Raw genomic sequence first — 14457 nt, 5'->3', positions numbered from 1 at the left:
AGGGGTCATGGTACAGGATTTGGCACCTTACCTTTTCTCAGTTGGTTAAACTTACTTATTGTACTTTCCAAGGTTTCATCGATGTACTTGATCATGCTACTTTTAATGACCACTAATTAATTACTTTCTTAAGCAGATTAGGTACAGGGGAGTTGATACTTAAGAATGATAGATCTTCAATTAAACTCTAAAAATAAACATTTTAGCATTGGTTTCACATGTGTACTCATTATTTTAATTAAGTCCAGGTGGAAAAGACATTAAACCTTTGACCATTTCAAGGGGTCATGGTAAAGGATTTAGCACTTAAGAATTACGTTTTTTCGGTTGGCTAAACGTACTTATTTTATTGCCGAAGGTTATATTGATGTACTCGATTATGCTAATTATAATGTTAATTAGCGCTAATTAATGGCTTTCTTAAGTGGACTAGGTACAGGAGTTGACACTTAAGAAATATAATTGTCAATTGTATCCCACAGTACGTTGTTACTGTAGGACAATAATAAATGCGTTTCTCATCTTCAATGACGCCACCAGCTGTTACATAATTATGTTTCAGTCTACAATTGTAGATGTGTAGGCACGATATTATTTAGTAATTATAATTCAATTGTAAGCATTTTAATTTTTTTTCCCTTTTGCGGACATTTAAGAATGCCTTTTAGTGGAATAAAAACATGTAAGAGAGTCAGAATAAATATCTTTGTTGTGATCATCTATATACAGTTCTGAAAAGAACTTTTGAGTTTCTTGACGTTTCGATCAATTTACTTTGATATAGGTCATGGTGTACCATAAACGTTTATATCTACATTATCTTAATCATCTTGTTTGCATAGCGAAATCAAATGTTGATATAAAGTTTGTTGAGGTACACCACGTATACTAGTTCTCAAACTCAACAGTTCTTTTCAAGTCTAATATACCGCAAACTTTATATAAATTCACATTCACATTGGTTCATGTTGTTTGACTTTAATAATAGGCCTACTTGACCGCTATTTTGAGTGAATCATTCACCTATCCCAGTTTCCCGAATCCTAATCTGGCGAATGAAAAACACGTATTCTGATATTGTGTTTACCTATCATGTACAGATGAATAATTCGATTTGCATGTCGAGTAAAACCCATTATGACGTCATCGAAGGTGATCAATCGTATCCAACTGTTTCGACTATTGTTAAAGAGTGTTAGTTAAGTGTTCGGATAAACCATCAGACGTCCATTTCTACTATACGCTTTAGTTAATAAAACACAAATACCACGATGATCGCGATTAAGAAAGGACTATTTTATACATTTTTCGTAACATCTACATTACTTCTAGTGTCTGTATTAATTTTAGATCGACAGTTAACAGAAGGGTAAGTTTATTTCGAAAAAATCCAAACCTATTTGGAATTTACAATTTCGTGTTTGATTAGAGTCAACTTGAACTTCTGATATTGTTGTTTTTTAATTTAAGTTCAAAATGGATGCCGATTCATTTTAGTGTTTTATGTCTGCCGAAAAAACTACCAATATTTTAGTCTTAAACTTTTTAACAATTTCTACCATGAAAGCGTACCGTAGACCTAATTTCCATTCATTAGCCTTCTTCAGGAGAACATGGACACCGGTAGTTAGTTATACGAACTTCAATGACATAGGCTTACAACGTTTTTAATCTGAACTAGTGCAATCGAATGTTCTGTTTCTACATTTAAATACACTATAACTATTATTAATAGTAAGTGTAACAATGTAATATTAACTAGAATTTAATTCGTCACTTTGACGAATTAGGTGATCATTCTGATAAAAGATAATTTTACCAACATTAATTTAATTTTAAAAATGCATCAATATGTATAAATAGGCCTACGCTTATATTGATGCTGAGTTCTGCTATCATAATGTCATAGGGATATAATATAGTATTATACTGTATATTTGTATTCAGGGTAGCATAGGTGAAATTAAGGGACACAAATATGTTTACATTTTTTTATATGATGACGTTATCAAAATCAAACATGAATTCAGATCGCTTCGCATAAAATGGAGGAACTATTAAACTATTATCTGGTACAGTATGTTTACGTCATGTGAGTCGTTGCGTCGACGGTTCTGCCATGCGCATGTAAAGTGTTATTAGCCGGGGAACAATAACAGTATTTATAATAATTGTTTACCGACATAATACACTCTGATGATTAAATAACAATCTATAATTACAGATTTGCAAAAAAGAAGAAAATTAAAAATATTCATACTCATGCCAGCTTTAATCATGCGGCATGTGAACCGGTAAAACAAATTGTTTACGTGAAAACCCACAAGACTGGAAGTACGACTACAGGAACCTTATTTGAACGATATGGCCACAAACATTCTCTAATATTCGCTCTTCCTAAAACAGGACATATATTTTCAACAACTGACTTATTCAATAGGTCTATGGTTACCGAATTACAGCTTGGATCAACGTATAATGGAAAGATGGTAACAGGAATTAACATTATTGCTAACCACGCACGATACAACCGAATTGAGATGGATGCAGTGGTTCCAAATGCTAAGTTTATAACAATCCTAAGAGAACCTTCAGATCAACTTGAATCTGCTTTTGGATACTTTGAATTGGCCAAAGGTTGGGGATTAGAAGATAAACCTAATGCGTTTGAGATTTTTATGGAAGATCCGGAAAGTTATTTTGAAAAACCTTTTTTCATGTCACATCTTGCATCAAATGGCCAATTGTTCGATCTTGGATTAGATCATAACTTTTTAAGTGATGAACCAACGTTGAATTACAAAATACATCAATTAGAACATGAATTCGATTTAGTCATGATCATGGAATATTACGATGAATCTTTAATATTACTTAAACAAACATTATGCTTACAATATGAAGATATTTTATATCTTAAAAAAGGTGCAAGAAAAGACACAAAACGTTTTGTTGTAACACCGGAAATGCGAGAAAAAATGAAAATATGGAATCGGTATGATGTCAAATTATATAACCATTTCAATGAAACATTCTGGAGAAAGGTGAACGCAAATAGGCAACAGTTCGATAGAGAACTTGAAGAATTTAGAAAACGTCAAGACGACATATCAACTATGTGCGTTGAATATGTGACCTCAAGTGATGGAACCGAGAAAAGACGAATACCACAAAACCTATCGAAACAGGACACAGCGTATTGTAAAACCTTATTTATGGGAGATGGAAGATTCGTTAAACGTCTTCGCCAAGCATATATCGACATGAGAATTATTTCAGAACCAGAGTGAGTTCTTTTTTATTGTTTATACCTTCATTTCATTTTATGTCACTTTCAGTGTAGATGAGTCTAGTCGACCTACTGTAGTTTAAAAAAAGCACACAAAAGAATCATCAATGAAGTGTTTATACTGTCATTAAGAAGACTGATTTACTTGTTTGTAATTCAAATAATAATACTGTAGATGATGATGCAACTTTGTATGAAATACAACCAAGTTCGTTTGACTATTCATACCGTAACACATTATACAAAATTAATTTTCAACATGCAGTTATACCACCCGATTCTCTATACTCTACTGTACCTTCAGGCGTACTGTATGTCGGTATTTTTTCAATAGGATATCAGAAAATAATAACCCGTAAAATAACTGCAGGGCAATTTCGTAGTAAAACCTCTTGATCACATGGCGGTGCCTACAGTAGGCCTACAGGTTAAGCTAAGAAGTGTTAGGCCATACGTTAAACCACACTGTGAACTATAATATCTCTATGGTGAAACCCATTTTTTTTCTCTTTTTGTTTTTTTTTCTCGAATAAAACACTCCAAGAAAAACAACCACACAATAAAAAATATATTTACCTCTGCGAAGAATTTATTTACATTACGGTCAATGAAATCAAAATATTCCAATTATACTGACATGAATTACCGCCAGTGCGTTATGAATTATTGTTTTCTTAATTATAAAATATTAGTAACAAAATTTTACTAAAACTGTTAATATGAAAATAGATAATCAAAATCACCCTAGTTTGATTACGTCATGATGTCTTGGAGTCGGTGACCATAGTAATGTTTGAATGTTATGATATAATTTAACAATTATACTGTCTAAATTAATCAATCTATTTTACAGATTTTCCAAACCAAAGATCAACAAGAAGAAAATGAATCATATTAGTACAGATGTTAGCTTCGATCATGGAATGTGTGAACCAGTAAAACAGATTGTTTACGTGAAAACCCACAAGACTGGAAGTACCACTACAGCAACCTTATTTGAACGATATGGCCACAAACATTCGCTAATATTCGCTCTTCCCAAAATTGGGCATATATTTTCAACAACTGACTTATTTAATAGGTCTATGGTTACAGAATTACACCTTGGATCAACATATAATGGAAAGATAGTAACAGGATTTAACATCATTGCTAACCATGCACGATACAACCGAATTGAGATGGATGCAGTGGTTCCAAATGCTAAGTTTATAACAATCCTAAGAGAACCTTCAGACCAACTTGAGTCTGCTTTTGGATACTTTGAATTGGCCAAAGGTTGGGGATTGGAAGATAAGTCTAATGCGTTTGAGATTTTTATGGAAGATCCGGAAAGTTATTTTAAAAAACCTTTTTTCATGTCACATCTTGCATCAAATGGCCAATTGTACGATCTTGGATTAGATCATAGATTTCTGAGTGATGAACCAACGTTGAATTATAAAATACATCAATTAGAACATGAATTCGATTTAGTTATGATCATGGAATATTACGATGAATCTTTAATATTACTTAAACAAACATTATGCTTGGATTATGAAGATATATTATATCTTAAAAAGGGTGCAAGAAAAGACACCAAACGTTTTGTTGTAACACCCAAAATGCGGGAAAAAATGAAAACTTGGAATCGGTATGATGTCAAATTATATAACCATTTCAATGAAACATTCTGGAGAAAGGTGAATGCAAATAGGCAACAGTTCAATACAGAACTTGAAGAATTTAGAAAACGTCAAGACGAAATAACAACTATATGCGTTGAATATGTGATCTCAAGCGATGGAACCGAGAAAAGACGAATACCACAAAACCTATCGAAACAGGACACAGCGTATTGTAAAACTTTATTTATGGGAGACGGAACGTTTGTTAAACGTCTTCGCCAAGCATATATCGACATGGATATTATTATTGAACCGTAGTGAGTTCATTTTTTTAAACAGTCATTCACTTATTTAGGCTATTCACATTTCAGTGAAAATGGTTTTAGTAGGCTTTTGAATTAAGTTTTATTGTAGGTTATCTGTACATTTAGCAAAAACGACAGTTATTTAATTGGATGTGTTATCTAAGTCTGTTGAGCAACAATAAATTATTGAAATTCAATCAAAATTCAACTTGGATAAATGATTATGGAATATTTGGATGAGTTTTTAATTACTTTGAATGTATCTAACTTTTCGTTTTTTAAAATAATTTATGATATTAAATAAGTATTGTGTTTTATTTAGTTTTATATATGCCATGTGAATTTCTATGGGTTTATGTGTTTTTATCAGTAAATATATTTTCATTGTACAATATTTTGTAATGTTAAGCATCAGCTTCATTTCACCTATACATGTTTATATTTATTTTTAGTAAAGAGAGCATAATTTTCGGATACTAAGATGCGCATCAGTTTTTTAATTTAAAAGCCATTAATGCAATTATTCTAATTGTAAAATCATTTATTTATAAATGTAAACTAGTTAAATGTAAGCCAACTATCAAAATGGTTATGAACGAGTTAAAAAGGTTTTATGAAACAGAAAAATTTATTTATCATCAGAATTTTGAGTACAGTATTTTTAATAGAAAATGGATAAAATTAGAAGAATTTATAAATCAAATATAAAATGGTTTGTAGAGTAGAATAATTTTTATGAACCTTTATTTAATTTGTTTGATGGATATCTTTGTTGTTTTTGTTAGTTGCTTTTTATTTTAATTTTTTATTTGATTATGTTTTTCCTTTGTAATGTATTATATGATGAAATAAAAAAAAAAAAAAAAAAAAAAAAAAAAAAATAATTATAATTAAAAACTAATTATGCAAGACAACGGCATAAAATGATTTATTAAGATATTGAGAAATTTAAAATGCCGGGTATCTTGACCATTCATATAGCCTAGTGTTATTCATTCATTTATTTAATCATTTTCTTTATTTTGTATACCCATAGTACATCCATATACAAATCATACAAAAAACAAAAAGATAACAGTTTCACCAGGAAATTAACAATATAAGTAACTTCCACAAAACCACTACAATATCCTAAAATACCAATTTGCATCAATGTTGATGTAGGTTGGATTGTGGAATTACGTTAACTATTGTTTGAATCAGACTATTGTGATCAGACTATCATAAATGTTCTTCTTAAATAATCCTAATAATATAATAATAGTCTCAGACAGACGGACAGAGACTTATACTGTTGCTGTTGAACTACTAATTAAATTTTTAATAAAGGTTTAAAAAATAAGAAGAAAATAAAAATTAAAAAATCCGTATTACTTGGAAATCGTGTACAAAATAGTACTGTAATGATAAAGTGATAAAGATATTCTAATGGCATTTTAAGAAAAAGTTTAGAACGCAGAAATAGAAATACAGTCATGTTTGGTGTCAGTAGATATGATGTCCATTTCAATTACTGCACATTACCTATGTGTTTCTATTGTATGATGTCAAATAAACACGTCTACATTGATAGACTTGAAGCATGTCTCAATGTAGTTGAACTTTGTACGTTAGTTTAAATCACATCACATCGATAATGGCGATTAACAAACGAAATTTGTTCATAGCCTCACTCTTACTCGTAGTGTCTATATTATTCATTTTAGATGGTCAGTTAAAAGACAAGTAAGTAGGTTATTTATTGATTATTTTATTTCATTTCATAGATACATAGTGATCTATCATTTAATTTTATTACCTCACCCTCAAATGCACGGTACTGTATTTGGTTACGACCCACAACACATGGTGTCAATGTCATTTCTTTACTAGTATTTTCGGAATATTTTGTCCTTTGTGAGATCATCCCACTTGTATTATCATCAAACGTAACATTACATGTTACTTTACGATTAAATACATTAATTTATACTCAAAGGTTGTTGCCACATACACTACATAATTTTAAAGTCACCTAATAACCTAAAATTGTTTCTTATTAGTCCCTTTGTCAGCGCTATGAGCAATTATCGTTGGAATGGCGCTTTACAAATGGAACGATTGATTGATTTTGAATTAGAATGTTTACATTAAAAACACACATAAGAAAGTAGTCTAAAATGTATTAATTTTCCATCATTAATTTTCTCAAAGATCACAATGCGAGATATAACGAATGAGAAAGAAAGAACAACAAATTGTGTGTTTGTTAAACGTCCAGATAGTCATTTAAAACATATAAATAATTTACAGATCCATATTTTATTGAATATATATAGTAGCATTATTAAAACATAATAATGTTGCATAGTTTTTCATAACGTAGATAACCATTGTGCTATAATTATTGGATTTTCTCATATAATATATAATGTATTAGGCAAAGGTTGTTTTTTAAAAAGGCAGTACAACTCGGAAGCTGTCCTTATCGTTCATTTGAACCTTTGTATGTTTTCTGATTATTGTTTTATATATTAATACTAACAATATTAAAAATAACTGATAAAACTACTATGCATAGTTCAATCGATCCTTTTAGTTATTGTATTTTTAGTCGTGCAACGCGACTCTATAGCTCAATATGCCGGTCGGTCGGTAAACACTAACTCGGTCGGTAAACACTAACTCAAATTTGCGCACGCGACTGCAGCTAGCTATGTACATGTTAACGATACTAAAAAAAAGACCAGCAGAGTGATCAAATCGAAGTAAAATCTTTGGAAAACAGTAATTTGAAATTATTTTTTTAAATATCTGGACGGGCTAGACTAAAATATTAACTTTAAATCACATCAAAAATTGAATTATTAACATTTCAGAAGATATTATATTGTTTTATTATTTTGAAACTTTACTTATTAAACGTATTATTTATACATATCATCAATAATTCAATGGACTACAGAAAATATCGTAAACTGTCTTCTAAAACAGTGGTCGTCAGTGGAGTCATTTAATAGCATCCCTTAGAAGCTAAATCGTTCCCCATTTTTTATATTTTTCGATATTTAAACGGGTTAACGTATTATCATTGTATTTATTAATATGTTAGTTATGCGTACTATTGTCAAGGAGTGCCAAATTATTAATTACTCTATGTTAATAAATATTACAGATATTTGAAACAAAACATCAAAAGCTTTATTAGTACAGACGTCATCTTTGATCATGAAGTGTGTGAACCGGTAAAACAGATTGTTTATGTGAAAACCCACAAGACTGGAAGTACGACTACAGGAACCTTATTTGAACGATATGGCCATAGGCATTTTCTAATATTCGCTCTTCCTAAAATCGGGCATATATTTTCAACAACTGACTTATTCAATAGGTCTATGGTTACAGAATTACAGCTTGGATCAACATATAATGGAAAGATAGTAACAGGATTTAACATCATTGCTAACCACGCACGATACAACCGTATTGAGATGGATGCAGTGGTTCCAAATGCTAAGTTTATAACAATCCTAAGAGAACCTTCAGACCAACTTGAGTCTGCTTTTGGATACTTTAAATTGGCCAAAGGTTGGGGATTGGAAGATAAGCCCAATGCGTTGGAGATTTTTATGGAAGATCCGGAAAGTTATTTTAAAAAGCCCTTTTTCATGTCACATATTGCATCAAATGGCCAATTGTTCGATCTTGGATTAGATCATAGATTTCTGAGTGATGAACCAACTTTGAATTATAAAATACGACAATTAAAACATGAATTCGATTTAGTTATGATCATGGAGTATTACGATGAATCTTTAATATTACTTAAACAAACATTATGCTTGGATTATGAAGATATATTATATCTTAAAAAGGGTGCAAGAAAAGAAACCAACCGTTTTGTTGTAACACCCAAAATGCGGGAAAAAATGAAAACATGGAATCGGTATGATGTCAAATTATATAACCATTTCAATGAAACATTCTGGAGAAAGGTGAATGCAAATAGGCAACAGTTCAATACAGAACTTGAAGAATTTAGAAAACGTCAAGACGACGTATCAACTATGTGCGTTGAATATGTGACCTCAAGTGATGGAACCGAGAAAAGACGAATACCACAAAACCTATCGAAACAGAACACAGCGTATTGTAAAACTTTATTTATGGGAGATGGAAGATTCGTTAAACGTCTTCACCAAGAATATATCGACATGGATATTATTATTGAACCGCAGTGAGTTCATTTTTTTTAATAGTCATTTACTTATTTAGCGCTATTCACATTTCAATGAAAATGTTTTTAGTAGGCTTTTGAATTAAGTTTTATTTTAGGTTATCTGTACATTTAGCAAAAAGGACAGTTATTTGATTGGATGTTTTACCTAAGTCTGTTGAGCAACAATAAAATATTGAAATTCAATCAAAATTTAACTTCGAAAAATGATTATGTAATATTGGATGAATGGTTAATTACGTTGAGTGTATCTAACTTTTCGTTTTTTTAAATAATTTATAATATTAAATAAGTATTGTGTTTTATTTATTTTTATATATGCCATGTGAATTTCTATGGGTTTATGTGTTTTTATCAGTAAATATATTTTCATTGTACAATATTTTGTAATGTTAAGCATCAGCTTAATTTCACCTATACATGTTTATATTATGACAACAGAATAATTGTCTTACTTTATCATACAAACAGGGACAGACAACTGTTGCAAATGTTGCAGTAAAAATTAATCAAATAACAGATAATCGAAATAATAAGATCAGTTATTGTAAATCTCTTTATGATAGAGACATTTTAGTTTTTGAGTTTTGTTAAGCATCTTTGTAAAATACACCTACATAAAAATTGTTTTATTAATAAAACTGCATTTATGAATATTGAAAGTTCAACCAGTACAACTGATGAGTCTTGTTTGGATAATTGTTTCTATTCTTTTCGTATTCTTCTTAATTTTCTTTTATTTTATTTCTACCTTTTTGACAAATATCATAATTATAATTAAAAACTAATTATGCAAGAAAACGGCCTAAAATGATTTATTAAGATATTGAGAAATTTAAAATGCCGGGTATCTTGACCATTCATAATAGTGTTATTCATTCATTTATTCAATAATTTTCTTTATTTCGCATAAGTAAATCCATATACAAATCATACAAAAGGGAAACAATTTTACCAGGAAATATAAGCAACTTCCACAAAACCAACCTACAATATCCTAAAATATCAATTTGCACCAATGTTGATGTAGGTTGAATTGTGGAAGTGCGTTTACTATCGTTTAAATCAGACTATTACAACTGTCATGAATGTTCTCCTTAAATAATCTTTTAATATTATTAATATAATAATAATAATAGGCCTTATAGTCGCGGACAGAGACAGAGACTTAAACTGTTGCTGTTGAACTACAATGAGCTATGAACTACAGTGCTGCTACAACAAGGAGAATAAAGGTGTAAAAAATAGGAAGAAAAAAAGATAAATAGCCTATTTACTTGGAGATCGTGGACAAAATAATATAGTAATTTGATTTATAGTAAATTAGTGTCATTTTGCTGCAATGTTGTTAAAAGGCATTTGACACGTAAACTATCGTAAATTAAACTGACTTTTGGTCTAAATACTAAAATTGGTTCAAATCATAAGATGACAAAATACAGTAAAAAACTATACTATTTAGAAATTTACATCACAGTACTGTAATGGCCTTGCCTGTGTCTAGTATTTTTGTAAATAATTATATGTCGAAGGTAAAGTGTAATGTACGTACGTAATATTCTTTACAATACAATCATATAATAATCTCATTGTAAATCAGATACAAAGAATAAAATAGAACTGAATTGACACAGGCAAAGGCGTGGGATAATCCTCTCACGAAAAACCACGAGAGATTTAATCAATTGTGTCCTTTGATATTGTTTTATTTGTGTGTTATTTTAAATGCTTTCTATATAAACCCGTGTATCGATACACTTTTGAAATCGGTAAAAGCAGTGGCGTAATGGCTATGAGCGCTCACTTGCTCAAGGGCCAATGAGGCAGCAGTTCCCAGAGCAAAAAACAGACATAACTAGGCTACGTTTAAAAGGGAAAACAATTAGGCTTACCAACCATTGTTGTTTCGGATGTATTTTTGTAAATTTCTCCACTCTTTATCAATCGAAAGTGTACTCAATGTTATCCGTTATTGGGTAAGACTAGTAAATGATGAGGACAAATATGCGAAGAAATGTTATAAATCTCAACTTCATAAAGCGCAAAATAATAGTAATTGTTGGGTAAGCAATGTAAAACATATGCTATGCTCTATTGGTCATGGAAACATATGGTTTTCACAAAATAATGTCCTTGATAAATTTTATATAATTAATAAAATAAAAGATACTAGATATAAGCGAGCTTTAAGTCAACTAAGACTGGGCACACTTCAACTAGAGGTAGAAAAGGGAAAATGGAATAGAATAGAGCGCAGCAATATGCTATGTAAAATATGTAATATAAATGAAGTTGAAGATGAATATCATTTTGTTACGGTTTGCTCTCGTTACAAGGAAATCAGAAAAAATTGGTACCTTCTTTATTTTTTGAAAATCCAAATACTTTTAAATTCTGCCGTTTAATGTCATCACAGATCAAATTAATAATTATTGATAATCTATCTAAATATATTTATCATGCTTATAAGTTAAGATATATGTTTTGCTTAGAGAACGAAATTAATTAATTCATTTATCTTGTGACCATAAATTGCTTTATTTTTCAATGAAATTATTATTTTGTTAATAACTAGGGGCCAGAGGCCTAAAGTAAATAAAGTCAGGCGATAAGCCTGAATGAATGAATGAATGGCGATGTTTTGTAGTCGTGGTTTTCTCATAATAGCGCTTAACTTTCAATAGTAATATATTGTTCATGAAATAAAAATGTACATACTGTATAGAAAATAGTGAAGTCATTATAACGACAGGTATTCAACAACATGTTTACCCGTGATAAAGATATTCTAATGACATTTTAAAGAAAAGGGATAAGTTTAGAACGCAGAAATAGAAATACAGTCATGTTTGGTGGCAGATGTGTTTCTACTGTATCATGTTAAATAAACACGTCTACATAATTGATAGACTTGAAGCATGTCTCAATGTAGTTGGACTTTATACGTTAGTTTAAATCACACCAATAATGGCGATTAACAAACGAAATTTGTTCATAGAATCACTCTTACTCGTAGTGTCTGTGTTATTCATTTTAGATGGTCAGTTAAAAGACAAGTAAGTTGGTTATTTATTAATTATTTTATTTTTATTTATAGATACATATTGATCTATCATCTCACCCTCACCCTCACATACACGGTACTGTATTGGTTAAGGCCCACAACACAATTCCATTTTTTTAATAGTATTTTCGTAATATTTTGTGGGATCATCCCACTTGTGTATTATCATCAAATGTAACATTACATGTTACTTTCGATTAAATACATTAATTTATAAAGTTTTTGCCACACTACAATTATCAATTGTTGGAACTGAAGCTGAATGTAATATATAATGCATTCAGTACTGCTTGGCCTTTACGTATTAGAAAATCGACATCTTTGGACAGTTTTTAATTCACTTAAAAACTCACTTTTTCTTATTAGTTCTTTTGTCAGCGCTATTTGTAAATCGTTGGAATGGCGCTTTAAAAATGAAACGATTTTGAATTAGAACTTTTTACATTAAAAACACACATAAGAAAGCAGTCTCAAATGTATTCATTTTTTCATCATTAATTTCCTTTTTTCAAAGATCACAATTTGAGATAAAGAAGAAATAACAACAACAAATATTGTGTGTTTGTAAAACGTTCAGACAGTCATTTAAAACATAGGCCCTATAAACAATTTACAGATCCATATTTTATTGAATATTAATAGTAACATTATTAAAACATAATAATGTTGCATAGTTTTTCATAATCTAGATAACCATTGTGATATAATTATTGGATTACTAGCTGAGTTATGAAAAAGAAAGCCTAGAAAATACATCGAAGTTATTTTAATTTTTCAACGATGCGCTTAGTAGATATTTGACCTTGGTTTTGACTCAAATCTGCTACTGTCAACAATAAAATATTAAATATTAAAGCAGATTTGAGTGATTGTTATGGAATATTTAGATTAATAGTTCGTTTCTTTGAAAGATGTATTGTGTTTAAACTGTATAAATGTCACGGTTCAAAGATATAGACATGCATAAGGTGAATTACAAGTTGTTAAGTTGTATGAGCACTTACACAATGTTATATATTATTAATACTCTTCGTGTGGAATGAGAGCCTATTGGAATTAGTCAGTAGTTCATAGTTCATTTTATTTGTCCATACGGAAATTCATGTGATATACAATTGCTCAAAGTTAAAAGAATACAATAAAATTACATAGCAACAAAATTCAACGACTTAACGGAAGTTGTTGAATAAAAGTGCGGAATAAAAGAATTAAGGAAGCGTTTTGTTCTACAACGTGTAGCCCTCAAACGCCTTCCAGATCTCAACCATTGAAAATCACTATAGAGCGGATGACGTACAGTTCGTTATTGTAAATTGTGTTAGAATCTTCATAAAGATCAATAAATGATTATCTGTTTTTTTATGGCGGCCATATTGAAAATCTAAAATGGCGGCTTTCCCCAGGCCAGATGAGCTGGAACTTTTTTTAGTGGATATAGACGCTATATAACACAAATAGGTTGAGAAACACTTGTTTCTATTTTCCCCAGATTAGCCCTTTGGTAGCCTATTAGCGCAAGTTCAGATATGTGTGGACACTCATGGAGTTACTCCATGGGACACTTCGGATCTCGATAATTTTCGGTTCCAGTGTCAGTGACTAAAGAAAGGTAAACACGTTTTCAGAAGTCTACAAACTTTCATTTGCAAATATATTCGAGGGGGCGTTTATTCAAATTTATTCGAATAAATGCGATAAATAACTTGAATTCGGAAGCTCATGAGAGTTTCTCTGATTTTGTTTTTAAAATTAACTGAGTTATTAAAGTATATATTAAAGTATATAGGCCTATAATCAGTAATCTTTTTTCTAGATATCATATTTAGTTAGAATACCTTATAAACTGGATGCTTACTTGATAACTTATACGCATATGTAGCCTACTAGAACTAATAAGCATCTCTACTCTAGCTAAGATGCTTAGCTAAGACCCCTAAGACCTAAGATCACGAAAGCTAAGACCCAAGACCTAA

The 14457-nt window shown here is 30.4% G+C and overlaps 2 protein-coding genes across 2 annotated transcripts; both read left to right on the top strand.

Moving 5' to 3' along the window:
* Positions 1 to 1185: 1185 nt before the first annotated feature.
* On the top strand, positions 1186 to 6803 carry LOC140051182 (uncharacterized). The gene is made up of 3 exons (XM_072096316.1): positions 1186 to 1369; positions 2225 to 3286; positions 4143 to 6803. Exons 1-3 carry the CDS (start codon positions 1272 to 1274, stop codon positions 5215 to 5217), a joined length of 2235 nt encoding a protein of 744 aa, XP_071952417.1. The 5' UTR covers positions 1186 to 1271; the 3' UTR covers positions 5218 to 6803.
* A 37-nt stretch (positions 6804 to 6840) lies between these two features.
* On the top strand, positions 6841 to 14020 carry LOC140051939 (galactosylceramide sulfotransferase-like). Its single transcript, XM_072097291.1, has 3 exons — positions 6841 to 6929; positions 8359 to 12476; positions 13974 to 14020. The coding sequence occupies exons 1-2, from the start codon at positions 6841 to 6843 to the stop codon at positions 9422 to 9424; spliced, it is 1155 nt and encodes a 384-aa protein (XP_071953392.1). The 3' UTR covers positions 9425 to 12476; positions 13974 to 14020.
* Positions 14021 to 14457: the final 437 nt, after the last annotated feature.

This window comes from Antedon mediterranea, chromosome 6 (assembly GCF_964355755.1).
Source record: "Antedon mediterranea chromosome 6, ecAntMedi1.1, whole genome shotgun sequence".
Classification (NCBI taxonomy): domain Eukaryota; kingdom Metazoa; phylum Echinodermata; class Crinoidea; order Comatulida; family Antedonidae; genus Antedon; species Antedon mediterranea.
The sequence above is the reverse complement of the archived record's forward strand: the minus strand, read 5'-3'. Positions and strand labels throughout refer to the sequence as shown.